Source organism: Siphateles boraxobius, unplaced genomic scaffold, assembly GCF_051911475.1.
Source record: "Siphateles boraxobius isolate OS27281-9 unplaced genomic scaffold, OSU_SipBor_1 2, whole genome shotgun sequence".
Classification (NCBI taxonomy): domain Eukaryota; kingdom Metazoa; phylum Chordata; class Actinopteri; order Cypriniformes; family Leuciscidae; genus Siphateles; species Siphateles boraxobius.
Window position 1 is genome coordinate 17442931 of NW_027508810.1, and position 12571 is coordinate 17455501.

The 12571-nt window shown below is 40.1% G+C and overlaps 1 protein-coding gene across 7 annotated transcripts in view; it reads right to left on the reverse strand.

The window, feature by feature from the left end:
• fgf13a (fibroblast growth factor 13a) overlaps positions 1-12571 on the reverse strand; it is a 153476-nt gene that overhangs the window by 76931 nt on the left and 63974 nt on the right. For 4 of the 7 annotated variants that reach the window (XM_077236225.1, XM_077236227.1, XM_077236224.1 and 1 more), the window contains one exon: positions 6588-6755. The exons of the other annotated variants lie outside the window; for them this stretch is intronic. In XM_077236225.1, coding sequence (XP_077092340.1) covers positions 6588-6755 — 168 coding nt within the window. The remainder of the gene's footprint in view (positions 1-6587; positions 6756-12571) is intronic. 7 annotated transcript variants of the gene reach the window in all.

Here is a 12571-nt window from a genome sequence, read left to right on the forward strand (position 1 = left end):
GAGGCAGGATGTGCCGGATGGCCTCCGTCTGCTTCTGAGCTGTAGAGAACTGTTGGGCAAAGTTCTCCACAGCGTCGCCGAATAACCCAACCTGGGAAATGGGAGAGTCCAGGAACCGAACCTTGTCCGCATCTCTCATATCGGCCAGGTTGAGCCAGAGATGGCGCTCCTGGACCACTAGTGTGGACATCGCCGAACCCATCGCGCGAGCTGCAACCTTCGCCGCCCGGAGGGCGAGGTCAGTTGCAGTGCGGAGCTCACCCATGAGCTCAGGGTCCGAACTACCCTCGTGCATGTTCATGAGTGCCTGGGCCTGGTGGACCTGGAGCAACGCCATGGCATGCAAGGAGGAAGCGGCTTGCCCACAAGCTTTGTAAGCCTTGCCCGTAAGAGCGGACGAGAACTTACAGGCTTTAGAGGGGTGACGAGGATCACCTCTCCAGGAAGCGGCCGCCGTTGGGCATAACTGCATCGCAACAGCCCGCTCCACCGGAGGGATAGCCTCGTAACCCTTCACCGCTCCCCCATCAAGGGTAGTGAGGGGGGAGGAGCTACTCAGGCGGTTTCTGGCAGAGAAAGGTGCCATCCATGCCCTCGTAAGCTCCTCATGCACTTCAGGAAAGAAAGGAACCGGGGCGGCGGACTGAGAACCAGTACGGCCCGCCCCGATATACCAATCATCCAACCGAGACGGCTCGGGACACGGTGGAGGGTTCCACACGAGCCCTACCGCCTCGGCGGCCTTTTTCAGCATAGCTGACATCTCTGGATCTGGCTCGGGCAACACTGGTCTCCCGGAGGGAGGCAGTGCAGCCGAGTCATCATCTCCAGAGTTCAGCTCCCCCTCCGATGCTGCGATTGACAACGTATCCCCTGGAGGGGCCCCAAATGACACGGCTGGCCCGTCCATTACAGAGGGACCAGCGGGATCAATGGGGAGCTCCACCGGTTGCGGTGTGAAAGAGGAGTGAGGGACCCACGGGGCGTGGCCGGGCGGATTACCCCTCACTGTGATCCTCAGATCACCCAGCTTGGACGGCACCCCAGTCCTCCACTGGGAAGGTAACCCAGAGGAAGAACAGGGGCGGGGCCCAGAGGTGGGGACTGCACCAACGCTTTTAACGAAGGCGAGTCTAGATCTCAACACCGAGATGGACATGTTCCCGCAGTGAGAACATGCCTCATCCACGAAAGCTGCCTCAGCATGCTGTAAGCCCAAACATGCGACACAACTTTCGTGACCGTCAGAAGGGGATAGTGCCAGACCGCACCCAGAAACGCACGGATGGAATGGCATCTTGAAAAAGACGCACTCACACCCGTGTTGCTCTTTTAGGAAATGGGACCGTCACCAGTGCCGGAGCACACAGGGAATGACCGCGGCAAACACTGAATAGTCTTTCAACTAACAGTGAAGCACTCACTTCTCGCCCTCTAACCAACCGTCAACACACAAACAAACAGTAGAAATTTGATGCTGTTAAAACAGCAGTTGAGAGCTGAGAAGCTCGCGATCACCGCTGCACCACGCTGTAGAACACCAACACTGGAGAGGTCTTCCCGCAAGAACACCGACACACTCGCTCGCACAACAGCACTCTTCAGAGACATCAAAGACGAACGGCTCCGAAGCGAAAGGCAACTAGTGCGTGCATCCACTTCCGTATTTATACCCGCGCCGCGGGGGCGGAGTGTGTGATGCAAATCACGCACGCCAAATTCCATTGGCTCGTTCAATAGTAATCGAAGATGATAGGCTCCCTAGCGTGATCCCATTTCAGGCGCGTCGACTACGTCCGACGTTATCGACTGAAAGGGAACTGGAGTAATGATGCTGAAAATTCAGCTTTGATCACAGGAAAAAATATATATTTTACAATATATCCACAGAAAACAGCTATTTTAAATTGTAATACTATTTCACAATATTACTGATTTTACTACATTTTTGATTAAATAAATGCAGCCTCGGTGAGCAGTAGACACTTATTGCAAAAACATTAAACAATTGTAATGTTTCAAAACTATTGATAGGTACTGAACATTTTCTGCCTTATTCTGTGATCATTTTTTTACATTGTATAAAATCCATTAGGACTTAATACACTAGAGTTTGTAGTACATAAACCAATCATAAAATTGTCAAAATATAGGGGGAAAATATGATAGATATTAGTGGTTATTGAGCAGCGTATTTGATTTCTAACAACAACAAAAACAAAATTGTCAATTAGACAAAGGTCATATAAAAAAAAACCTGGTATTACACCTGACATTTCTGCAACCCTCACTTCTGAAATGATGGCTACGCCCCTGAATGTGAGCACAAAAGCCCCTGCAATAAATATAAAACACACAAAAAAATACAGTGCAGTCCAGAAGGTCCTTCACTCTGCTCCACCCATCTAAATCCCCCCTGCTCACATCCATTATCATAACCATGACTTATTCATGCTTTCTCTATTTGTGCAAACATTTGCATAAATAGCTCCAGCCTGATCCCGTGAGCGTGATGCAACTAAATGAGGAAACAAACAAACAAAGAGTCCTAGACTTTGTGCTGTTAGCGATAACAGTGTTGAGTAACGCAGTTTGAAAGGAGCAGCTGACATGAGAAGTGGGGGTCAGATGAAATGTAATTTCAAAGCTCATCAGTCCTACTAATGCTGTTTACACAGGTGGGAGTGAAGGTGCTAAGCACTTAAATTGCTACACACAGTTTGTGATATGAGCAAGCCACCCATATTTTCACATTCTGCTATGTAGGGTTATGGACGTAGACGTGGTTTAACTGCAATAATGTTATGTGTTTGATGAATACCATATACTGTAGCTGGCATCACAACAAAGGACATCACTTGCTAGACTGGTTAATGGTTTCTTGTAGGGCTGGGTGCTACATATACATGCAGTGTCATGTTAGAAATGGGTCACCCAGTAGAGGTCTTGCAATAGTTTATTTTGCACTATATTTACACAAATACATATTTAATATTTACACTATACAACAAATCAAAGTTGCATTTTATAATGTTATTTGTGCTGTTCTGAGTCTTATTAAAGTCACTCAATGTGTTAAATAATGTGGAGCTATCACTGAATTGTTATTTTTTTTATATATATAAATCTGGTTCAAAATAAAAAGAGAAAACTTTAATTTGTAAATAATTCATTGGATTATCCAAAAGTTATATTATTATTATTAATACAGAATGTGTTAAATTATAAACAACAGAATACATAAATAATAACCATTACATACATCACCATTAAAAAACAGAAGAGGGAGGGAGGGGGAAGGGCCCCTTACCAACTTAGCAGTTGGTAAGTAAGTTTTGGGTCATTAATACTTAAAAAATATGCTTTTATGCACTAAGGACACATTAAATTGATCAGAAGTGACATGTATAATGTAATAGAACATTTCAAATAAATGCTGTTCTTTTGAACATTCTTTAAAGGATCCTGAAAGATTAACAGTCACAGTTTACACAAGTTTCCACAAAAATATTATACTGTTTTCAACATTGACAAAATTAAATTATCAAATTGTTTTGTAATAATAGTACTGCATTTTTTGATCAAATAAATGCAGCCTCAGATAGACTTTCAAAAACATTAAAAATCTCTCTGACACCAAACGTTTAAATGATGATAGAGCAAGTTATTTTATATCATGGTAACATTAGTTGGGAATTCAATGGAAAAATAAACATTTATACCCACACAAACATCACTATGTGATATACAGTTTCCGAAGAAGACAAGGACATATTAAACTTACAGGTTATGAAAGTTTGGCCTGTGAACAACAAATGTTAGTGTGCACTGAGGTTTGAGTATGTGCTTTCGAGGATAAATACTGAAAGTACAACATGTTCTCGGTTATTGATTAAATATGATAGAGAAACAGGCCTTTGGGACACATTTCACAGTAAGAATGAGAAAGACACAGAAAAAAGAAATGGGGACAAAGAAAGAGGTTAGGATAGAGAACAGACAGAATTCAAGCAGATATTGATTTGGGGATGAATTTGAAGATATCGAGAGTGCGCAAAGGAGATAATGGATGTTGAGGCAAGCAGTGTAACAGTACAGGAGAGAGAGGAGAAGTCAAGGAGAGAGAGAAAGAGCGAGAGAGAGAGAGAGAGAGAGAGAGAGAGAGAGAGAGAGAGAGAGAGAGAGAGAGAGAGAGAGAGAGAGAGAGAGAGAGAGAGAGAGAGAGAGAGAGAGAGAGAGTCTGATGGAGTGACAGGGGTTTTGATTATAGACACCACTGCTGATCGATCTAAATCTCCATCTAATGTGTGTGTGTTTGGGGGTATCCTGATTCTGATCAGGGAAAGTGGACTGCACCCATTGCCCCCCATACTCTATAGCAGTAACACAAACTGATCCCAGAACAGCATGTCTTCCTCCTACACAGTGGCTCAGATGTCCTTCCTCTTCTAAAGGAATGGTTCACCCAAAATGAAAAATCTTTGATCTTTAACTCACTTATGCTATTCTAAACTTTCTATATGGAACACAAAAGGAAAGGTTTAGCAGGAATGTCATGCTGCTCTTTTCCATACAGTGAAACACACAGTGTAAAGGTGCTTTGAAAACGTATCCTACAAGTAATTTATACTACATGTGCACAATATTACACATCATCTAAAGCCCCATGATAGCTTTCTGTATGAAACCAACCACATTTTAAGTTACGATGTACCATTTAAAAGATGGCAGAAGAATTTGCTACGTGTCTCACATAGGTCATATGGAAAACTTCTAGTACTCCTATGGTGCTTTTGGTTTCATTTTAGAGGGTTGACAATCTCTGTCCACCTTCACGTTCATTGTATGGAAAAAAGCAGTGTGAACTTTTTGCCAAACTCTTTTGCGACCCACTGAGGAAAGTCTGAGGAAATTTTCATTTCAAGGTGAACTATCCATTAACCTTCCATGGTATGGTGCTTATGAACACATTTCATAAGATCAAATTCAATGCAAATTCAGTCATGTCCAAGCAAAGCTTCAGTCAGACTGAATAATATATCTGCAGTACTCCAGTCTGTCTCTTTATAAACCTCCCGTCCTTCACTTTTTTCACTCATGTCCTTTTGTTTGCAGCATGATCCAGACAGATAAAAAATTACCACAAACAGACAGAAAAAGAGTCCCCATGCTCAACACACTCTTGCTCATCAGAGACTCTCTACATCTCTATACCACACAGAAATAAGGTAGTAATGACCGTGAATATAAACCATTACTGAATAATTGATTAGGCACTTGTTTGTCAGCAGCAATGGCACTGTATCTATGACGACTAAATTATCCATCAATCTAGAGCTGAGTTCTAGTGATGCGTGAACAATTCATATGCCATCCAGCACATCGGTGGAGATGAGCGCATTTGTGTGTTAAATTTTATTTACTTAGGCTTGAGGTGACTACTGATGGCTTACCCAGTGATCTGAGAGTCTGAAAAGAAAAACACTTTTACAATCATATTTACAACATGATTGGACAATCTTATCACTCTACACTCCCAACATAAAGACAATACAGCATTCAGCCACATGCAGGACATCAAAGCAACCCAGTACATCACGACCCGTGTACCCATGACCATTAGCAGACATCAGCAACCCTCATGCATCTGAAAACACCTGACAGAAAGAGCGAGATACATAGAAAAGAGAGATAAAGAAAGAGACTCCAGTTCCTTTTGAAAGTAGAAACACAATCATTTGAGAAACAGATGGGCAGCAGTTAAACAGATATTCATCTACTGTAGAAATATGAGTGGACCTGATGTGGGGGAGGGGGATGTCTGAAAATGGGTGCAGGGCTAAAGAGAAGAAAAGAAAGAGAGATATATAGAGAAAAGGGAGACAGAGACAAGTTGTATTCAAAAAGGGGAGGGGCTTGTGGGAAGGGTGTGGTGTGAATCATCATCATTCACTCACTCACACTGAAGGGTTAGAGATAAAGGGGCTTTATTGTGTGGATGTTATTTATTTGCAGGGCTCGACAATGCAATGTCATTCAAAAACTAGTGACATTATAGAACGTTAATTGGTCGCACCAGAAGTGAGACTCGAAAATATAATATAATAAATATAAGCTTATAGTTTATTTATGTTATCTATAATTCTATAGTAAACCTTACAGTACAGTGGCACATAAACATTAGTCAACAAAACGTTGAATGCACCTAAAAATTTGTGCCTTTGCCTCTTAAAATCAAAAAATATCAAGTGTAGAGCCCTGGTTTTAAAATAGAAGAGTAAAGCATCGGATCAGGTAGAGTGACATCATCAGTGATCTGGTAATCATTGGTGAATACAGATCTGAAGGATCTTGATCACAAGTCTGTATTCAGCACAGAGATACACACGCACGCACGCACGCAATGCACACACGCACAGACAAGAAGGAGAGTGTGTCCTTAGGCCTTAGGGCATTCAACATCACAGGATTCAAGCGGTTTCAAGACACACAAGCCAGATGCTTTTAAGAACAGGCAAAAAACTAAAGTAAGTTCAAATGAAACTTAAACTTCTGTAAAGAAAAACATGGATGTGTTTCACACAAACCTTCGGGATCTGAGCTGTCTTTGAGGGTGACTTGCTTCAGTGGGCAGCAGAAGATTTCGTGACACTTAGCACGAAAAGGGGAGCCTTTACCCCTTATATCCGCAGAATGGATGGAATCCTGCCGCAACATAATGTACTCCTGGGTACCTGGGGCAGCGTCATCCTGGACTGCGGTCGGGCCATAACAAAATGAATGCAGGGTTAGAAAGGGAGAAAGTGCTCAAAGCAACAGAACTAATTCAACACAATGAGAGAACTACGCAAAGAAAAGAGACAAAGTATAAATGACAACAACAAGGTTATAATAAGCAACAACAGTAACAAGATTAGCAGAACACATATAATAACTAGATATAAAGAAGAAAGAGGAGGAGAGAAGGTAAAGATAGAAAAGAAAAGCTTAATACACAGTAGGACTGGGCGATATTCTAAATATTTACGATACATTTCCGAATGATTTCAAACTGAATAAATTTTTTTACAATATTTTCAATATTACAATAATTTCACATCATTCCTTTTCGCACCTTGTGTTGAGAATATTTATTTATTTATTGGTGAATGAGATTTAGTTAGGATGTTCAAATCATTTTAGTAAATCGGTTCAAATTATCTATTTTAAATAAACCATTCAATGATACATTTGCGTAATCACTCAAACATTCTCAATACAGGATCTGAGTGACATTTTTTGTGTATTAAAATCACTAGGTAGACTTTTTTTGCTGCAAGACTATGCATTGGTGCATATTAAAGAAAACTATTTTAAAAAAGGGAGGAAATCACCCTTTTAAACAAAATGATTAAAAATATTGAGTAAATGACTTTAGTTACATCACCCAGCCCTAAAACACACTACAGTACATCACAATGATTGAAACAATATGACAGCAGTTTGTTAAGCATTGGGATCTGGGATAAGGTGGTAAAGTCAGAGCAGGCAGGGGATTTGGAGCTACTCTGGCTCTCATCAACTGAAATCCAATATTTCAGAGGGTGATGACCAGAGTCAATAGTGTGTGTATAGACAGAGCCCTCATGCAAACTTACACACTTGTGTTGGATCAAGACATATCAAGAGACTATTTCTAAAGTGATTCCTTCAGTACTAAAGAAAGTCAACCCAGTGAAAGCATGCATCGTCTTCCACCACAGGCATCTTCTGCATCACACATGCATAGAGGAAGCATTTCACACTGTATATGGGACATTGTATACATACAACGTGCACTTATGAACAGCTGTCATTGTTCCGGTACTGATAATGAGCTAATGTAACGTAATGTAACGTAAATTGTGAGCAGGTAGGCATCTGTAAAGCTTTGATGTCCATAAAAGCTGCTAAAAATAAGACCTTTAAGGTTTGGAGGATTTTTTCAGTTAGCCCCTGCTGATATTCGGTAGACTACTACACCATTCTGGTGGAAAAAACATCTTTCCCCAATAATGGTAATTTTGAAAAGTGGTGTGTAATTTTGATATTATTTGACTTTGACCTCTGAACCTCTCATAACGTAAGTGCAGGCTAATGCTCACTCACTCTATTAATTCCGGCACATACTGTGAGAGGTTAATAGAGGGTTTCATTTCCTGGTGCTTGCAGAGTCTATTTTTCCCTGAGATGAAATGTACTAATAAAGTTCAGGCTGCTGGTCAGGCAACCATCTCTTTTTCCATTGTCATAATTTGAGGCCAAACACATCTACTGCCAGCAGAGGTAATAAAAATCAGCCTCATCCCTTGCTCTTACCCCCCCCCCCCCCCCCCCCTCTCTCTCTCTCTAAGACATGTTATTAAAGTCAAAAACATGAATGGTGGTTAAGAGAAGACATGTCATTTTCTCAAGGTACGGTCTTCTCTGGTTTAAGTACACCTAAAACACTTGGGGTCCAATTTACTTTGGTATGAAGTAAAGGTGCTCTGACAGCCACCTTCTATTTTAAGCCATGATATGTATTATATACTGGAGACTGAAGTTTAACTCTTGATTTTCTTCTGGTGAAGTGGCCTTTTTTTTTTTTTTTTTACAAACTTTTAATATACCATAAGAATGTGTAGTTCAGTCATACTGTGACCGTAATTACTGAAAAGAGACATTAATAAGCACTATATTACATGAGGACCGACACAAGACAAATATCATTGTGGATTAGTGGAAAACAATTAGTCAGAATTATAAACAATTTTAATGAGTCGTTCTCACAGGACTAATATAAAATTATATTATAATTAGGGATGTGCCTGAAGCCTAAATCCAAATTCGAAAACGCTCATCCTTAGCGTCATTGACAAATATCTTGTCCTGTAAAATGTGTGGTCGCGAATTTGAAAGTGAAAAATATATATAAAAAAATATTTTTTTTTTAAAAAACGAGCATGCACTCAAAAGCAAATTCAATACTCTGCATATTAATAGTGGCTCCCTGATGACTGAAAATTAAATACAACATAATTATACCAACTGTATAATTGTAAGAGAATGCGAAGAACTGAAATACATATTTTCCTCCCATCTAATTTTTTTCCATCACCACATCCCTTTAGAGAGGCTCCATAGAATGCATCATTTCTTTTCCAAGCATATTATTCAGCTTCAGACACGTCCATAATTATTATTTATTATTAAACAATTAAATCATTTTTATATAAATGCCAGGTTTTCAAATGCACTGTCTTGAAACTACGGGTGCTTTTCATTTACACAACCTGAAGTTGGGATGGGGGGAGGGATTTCCTCCAGAACACAGTCTCCTTTTGTCTCCAATGCATTTTGAAGGTCTTAGTCCATCAATGGTTATTAAAAGTCATGTTAACTGCAGCCCAATAAACCATAATTAAAATGAGTGGCATATTTAGGAGCTGCACAACATGCCAAACCTTGATGGAGAGTGCACGGATGGGTCACAGGAAGCCTGATGGATATGCAGCCTGCCGTAGCTCCGCCCTCCCAATCAGCTGGGCCTTCAACATGAGCTGTCAGCCCGTGCCTGATGGGACATGATCTACAGCTCATGGTTCTGCCACCACTTCAGCACCGCGCTGATGAACATCCCTGTCCATGGTGCTGAAAGCCAATAGCTGACACTCCAGAGAGGAACTTGAAGGGAGAGAGGATTTAATGGCACAGAGTGCATAACCTTCCTCTGTTTACATCACCTTGCCCCTCAGCCCCAGAGTTGAAGGTATCATGTGTCACAAGTTGGATGCAAAACGACCCTTATTCAAGGAAGGCAATAAAAGTCAAAACGAAATGATCGATGATGGCTTAATCTATTACAACCCAGAAGTGTACATGGGTTACAGTTACACTGCATGTCAAAGATCAGAACATTTCATTTACAATGGCCTCAATGCACAAAGTCTTCAAGGACAGGACTGACGCTATCAACAGCTCTGAATTATGGCCCTGCTGCAGTTTGCACATTTAGGCCGAGAGCACGCAGCAGATTGAGGTCATGAAGTTTAAGCTGAAAGACAGATTTAGAGGTGGACTGTCTCAGTTTGTACAATTCAAATGAGGGGAAGTCAGAAGCAATTTCAATCACTCTCATTCTGCATGAAACGCCAGTTAACCGTCTGATGGAAAAGCACACAAGAACATCACCATCAGCTGCTCCAGCAGCCCTAGGGGAGCATGCGCTTAAAATACCAGCACTTTAAATATCATGTGTATCTGAGTCAAGACATCTTTTTGGTCTCTTGGGATCTTCTTCCGCAGCTTTAAGGAAATGGATTTAATTTTTATTGCTGTGTCATTCTGAAGCTCCTGGAGCTGTGGTGAAATTGAGCTTTTCTTCACACCAGTAAACCTCTTTTATTCTGTACTTAAAAACAGAATCCATATTTTCCACTTTCAAATGCCTGAGAGCAGTCAACATGCAACTATGGAGGGAGAAGGGGGTTATAGTGAACGTAGGAGTTTCATCTGCTCAGGTGTAAATATTAAGAATGGCATCAATTTTGCCATACCAATTCGAGCTTGATTCAGACCCAGATAATGTTTATGAACAAGAGGATTGTTCAGAAGAACCTTTGATTTTACAGGTTTTAAGTCCCAAAGGATAGATGAACAGTCTTACAAAAGCAACAGCCCCGTAGGTAAACACAACATCAACACTGTCTTTTATTAATTTATTTAATTTATAATTTTGGGGGGTTTCTAAAGATAAAAATTGCTTCTTAAAAAAAAGGCCTTAGCTTTATGTGGCGAGCAGGACGTGGGCGTGATTAATGATGAGCGACGCCCAGGTCTCGTATCTCACGGAGGAGCGGAAGCATAAAAGGAGGAGCGACGAAAGTGAAGATCGAGAGAGGAACAGGCCTGGACTTATATTGTGTTTTGCTTATGTTTTATTACAGTATATGTGACAAGAGGCATCCGTGAGGGGCCGCTGTCTTTTACTTTCATTTCTTTATTTTATTATTAAAGTTGTTAAATGTACGCTGGTTCCCACCTCCTTCCCACAACAACATACTGCGTTATACATTATATTAGGGCTGTTGACTGATTTAAAATAATAATTGTAATAATAATAATTATTATTATTATTATCATTATTAATCACATAACATAAAAAAATGTTCATACATATTTTCACATTGACTCTTTGTAGTAAATTAATGTAGAAACAACATAGTATTTACTTGAAATATATTATTTTAAATTAGTGGTCGACCGGTAGTGGTTTTTTGATGGCCAATGCCGATATCAGCAGGGTGTAATGTAAAGCCGATATATATATATATATGTATATATATATATATATATATATATATATATATATAAAAAGTTTGAAAGGTAGACTTGTGTTTAAAGTTTGGTTTAAAGTTTGTCGATAATGCATCTTCAGGGAAGCTGAATTCATTCATTTACATGGACCGATCGTCATGCACAGAGTAACACGTACATGTAGGCTACAAATGTGCAAAAGCCTATGGCCTTGTTGATAAATAGGTCGACCCCTATTTTAAATGTTTGTTTAAATGCAGCTTTTTACTAAGTACTATGAATGAAGGCCAGTTACAGCATCATACCAATACTAATACTGATGCCGCTAAATTATCAGATTGTTTTTATTAACAATTACAATTAAAAATATTATAACACCAATTTAAGTGAATTTATATTTAAGTGAAACAATATTCATGTAATCCCATTATGTAAATTTATTCTATAAATTTTGTTTAGAAGGTATTGGACAAAGTTTCTTCATCTTTCACTGAAAGTGTACATACATCCGTCAACTATTGGATTCTGTAGCAAAAGGTATTAGAAATGTGTTCTGATCAGTCCGATTTTGTCAAGATCTCTGAAGTTGCACATATACAAAAAGTTAACATTTAAGATGTCAATATGTTGACATTTTATGTTACAGTATCATTCCAAGCAAACAAAAATGTACTCTATGTAAAAACATCACAAAAGAACTCCATAAAATACCAATGAGCCAATGAATTTAGAAGTTATTTTTCATCTGAATTGTTTCATTATTACATAATGACCATGTTGAGGCAAACAACGTTGTTATTAAGAACATTATCAGAAATATTATGCTTTAACAAACTCTCTCAACTAACCCCACATAACTCTTTCCTCTCACTCGTCCTCATCCAAGCAACACCCCACAGCCTCTAACTCAGGAACACATGATATTATAACCGTCATATTACACCCTTATTCATCGCCACCACCTCCCTGCCGAATCAGTCCATTTAACACAACACAGACCACCTGATGCCTCCCTCCCACAGGAACACACAGCAATGACGCACAGGCCATGCTTGATTCTCCCAGCATCTGTCAAACACACACACACACACACACACACACACACACACACACACACACACACACACACACACACACACACACACACACACACAGGCAGAATCAGCTCATTTCAGCCAATCCAGTCAGTGACTAACAGCTAATCAGAGGCTAACCAGAAATGGCCCTGAACGGACGCTTTTATGACCCCTTAAAT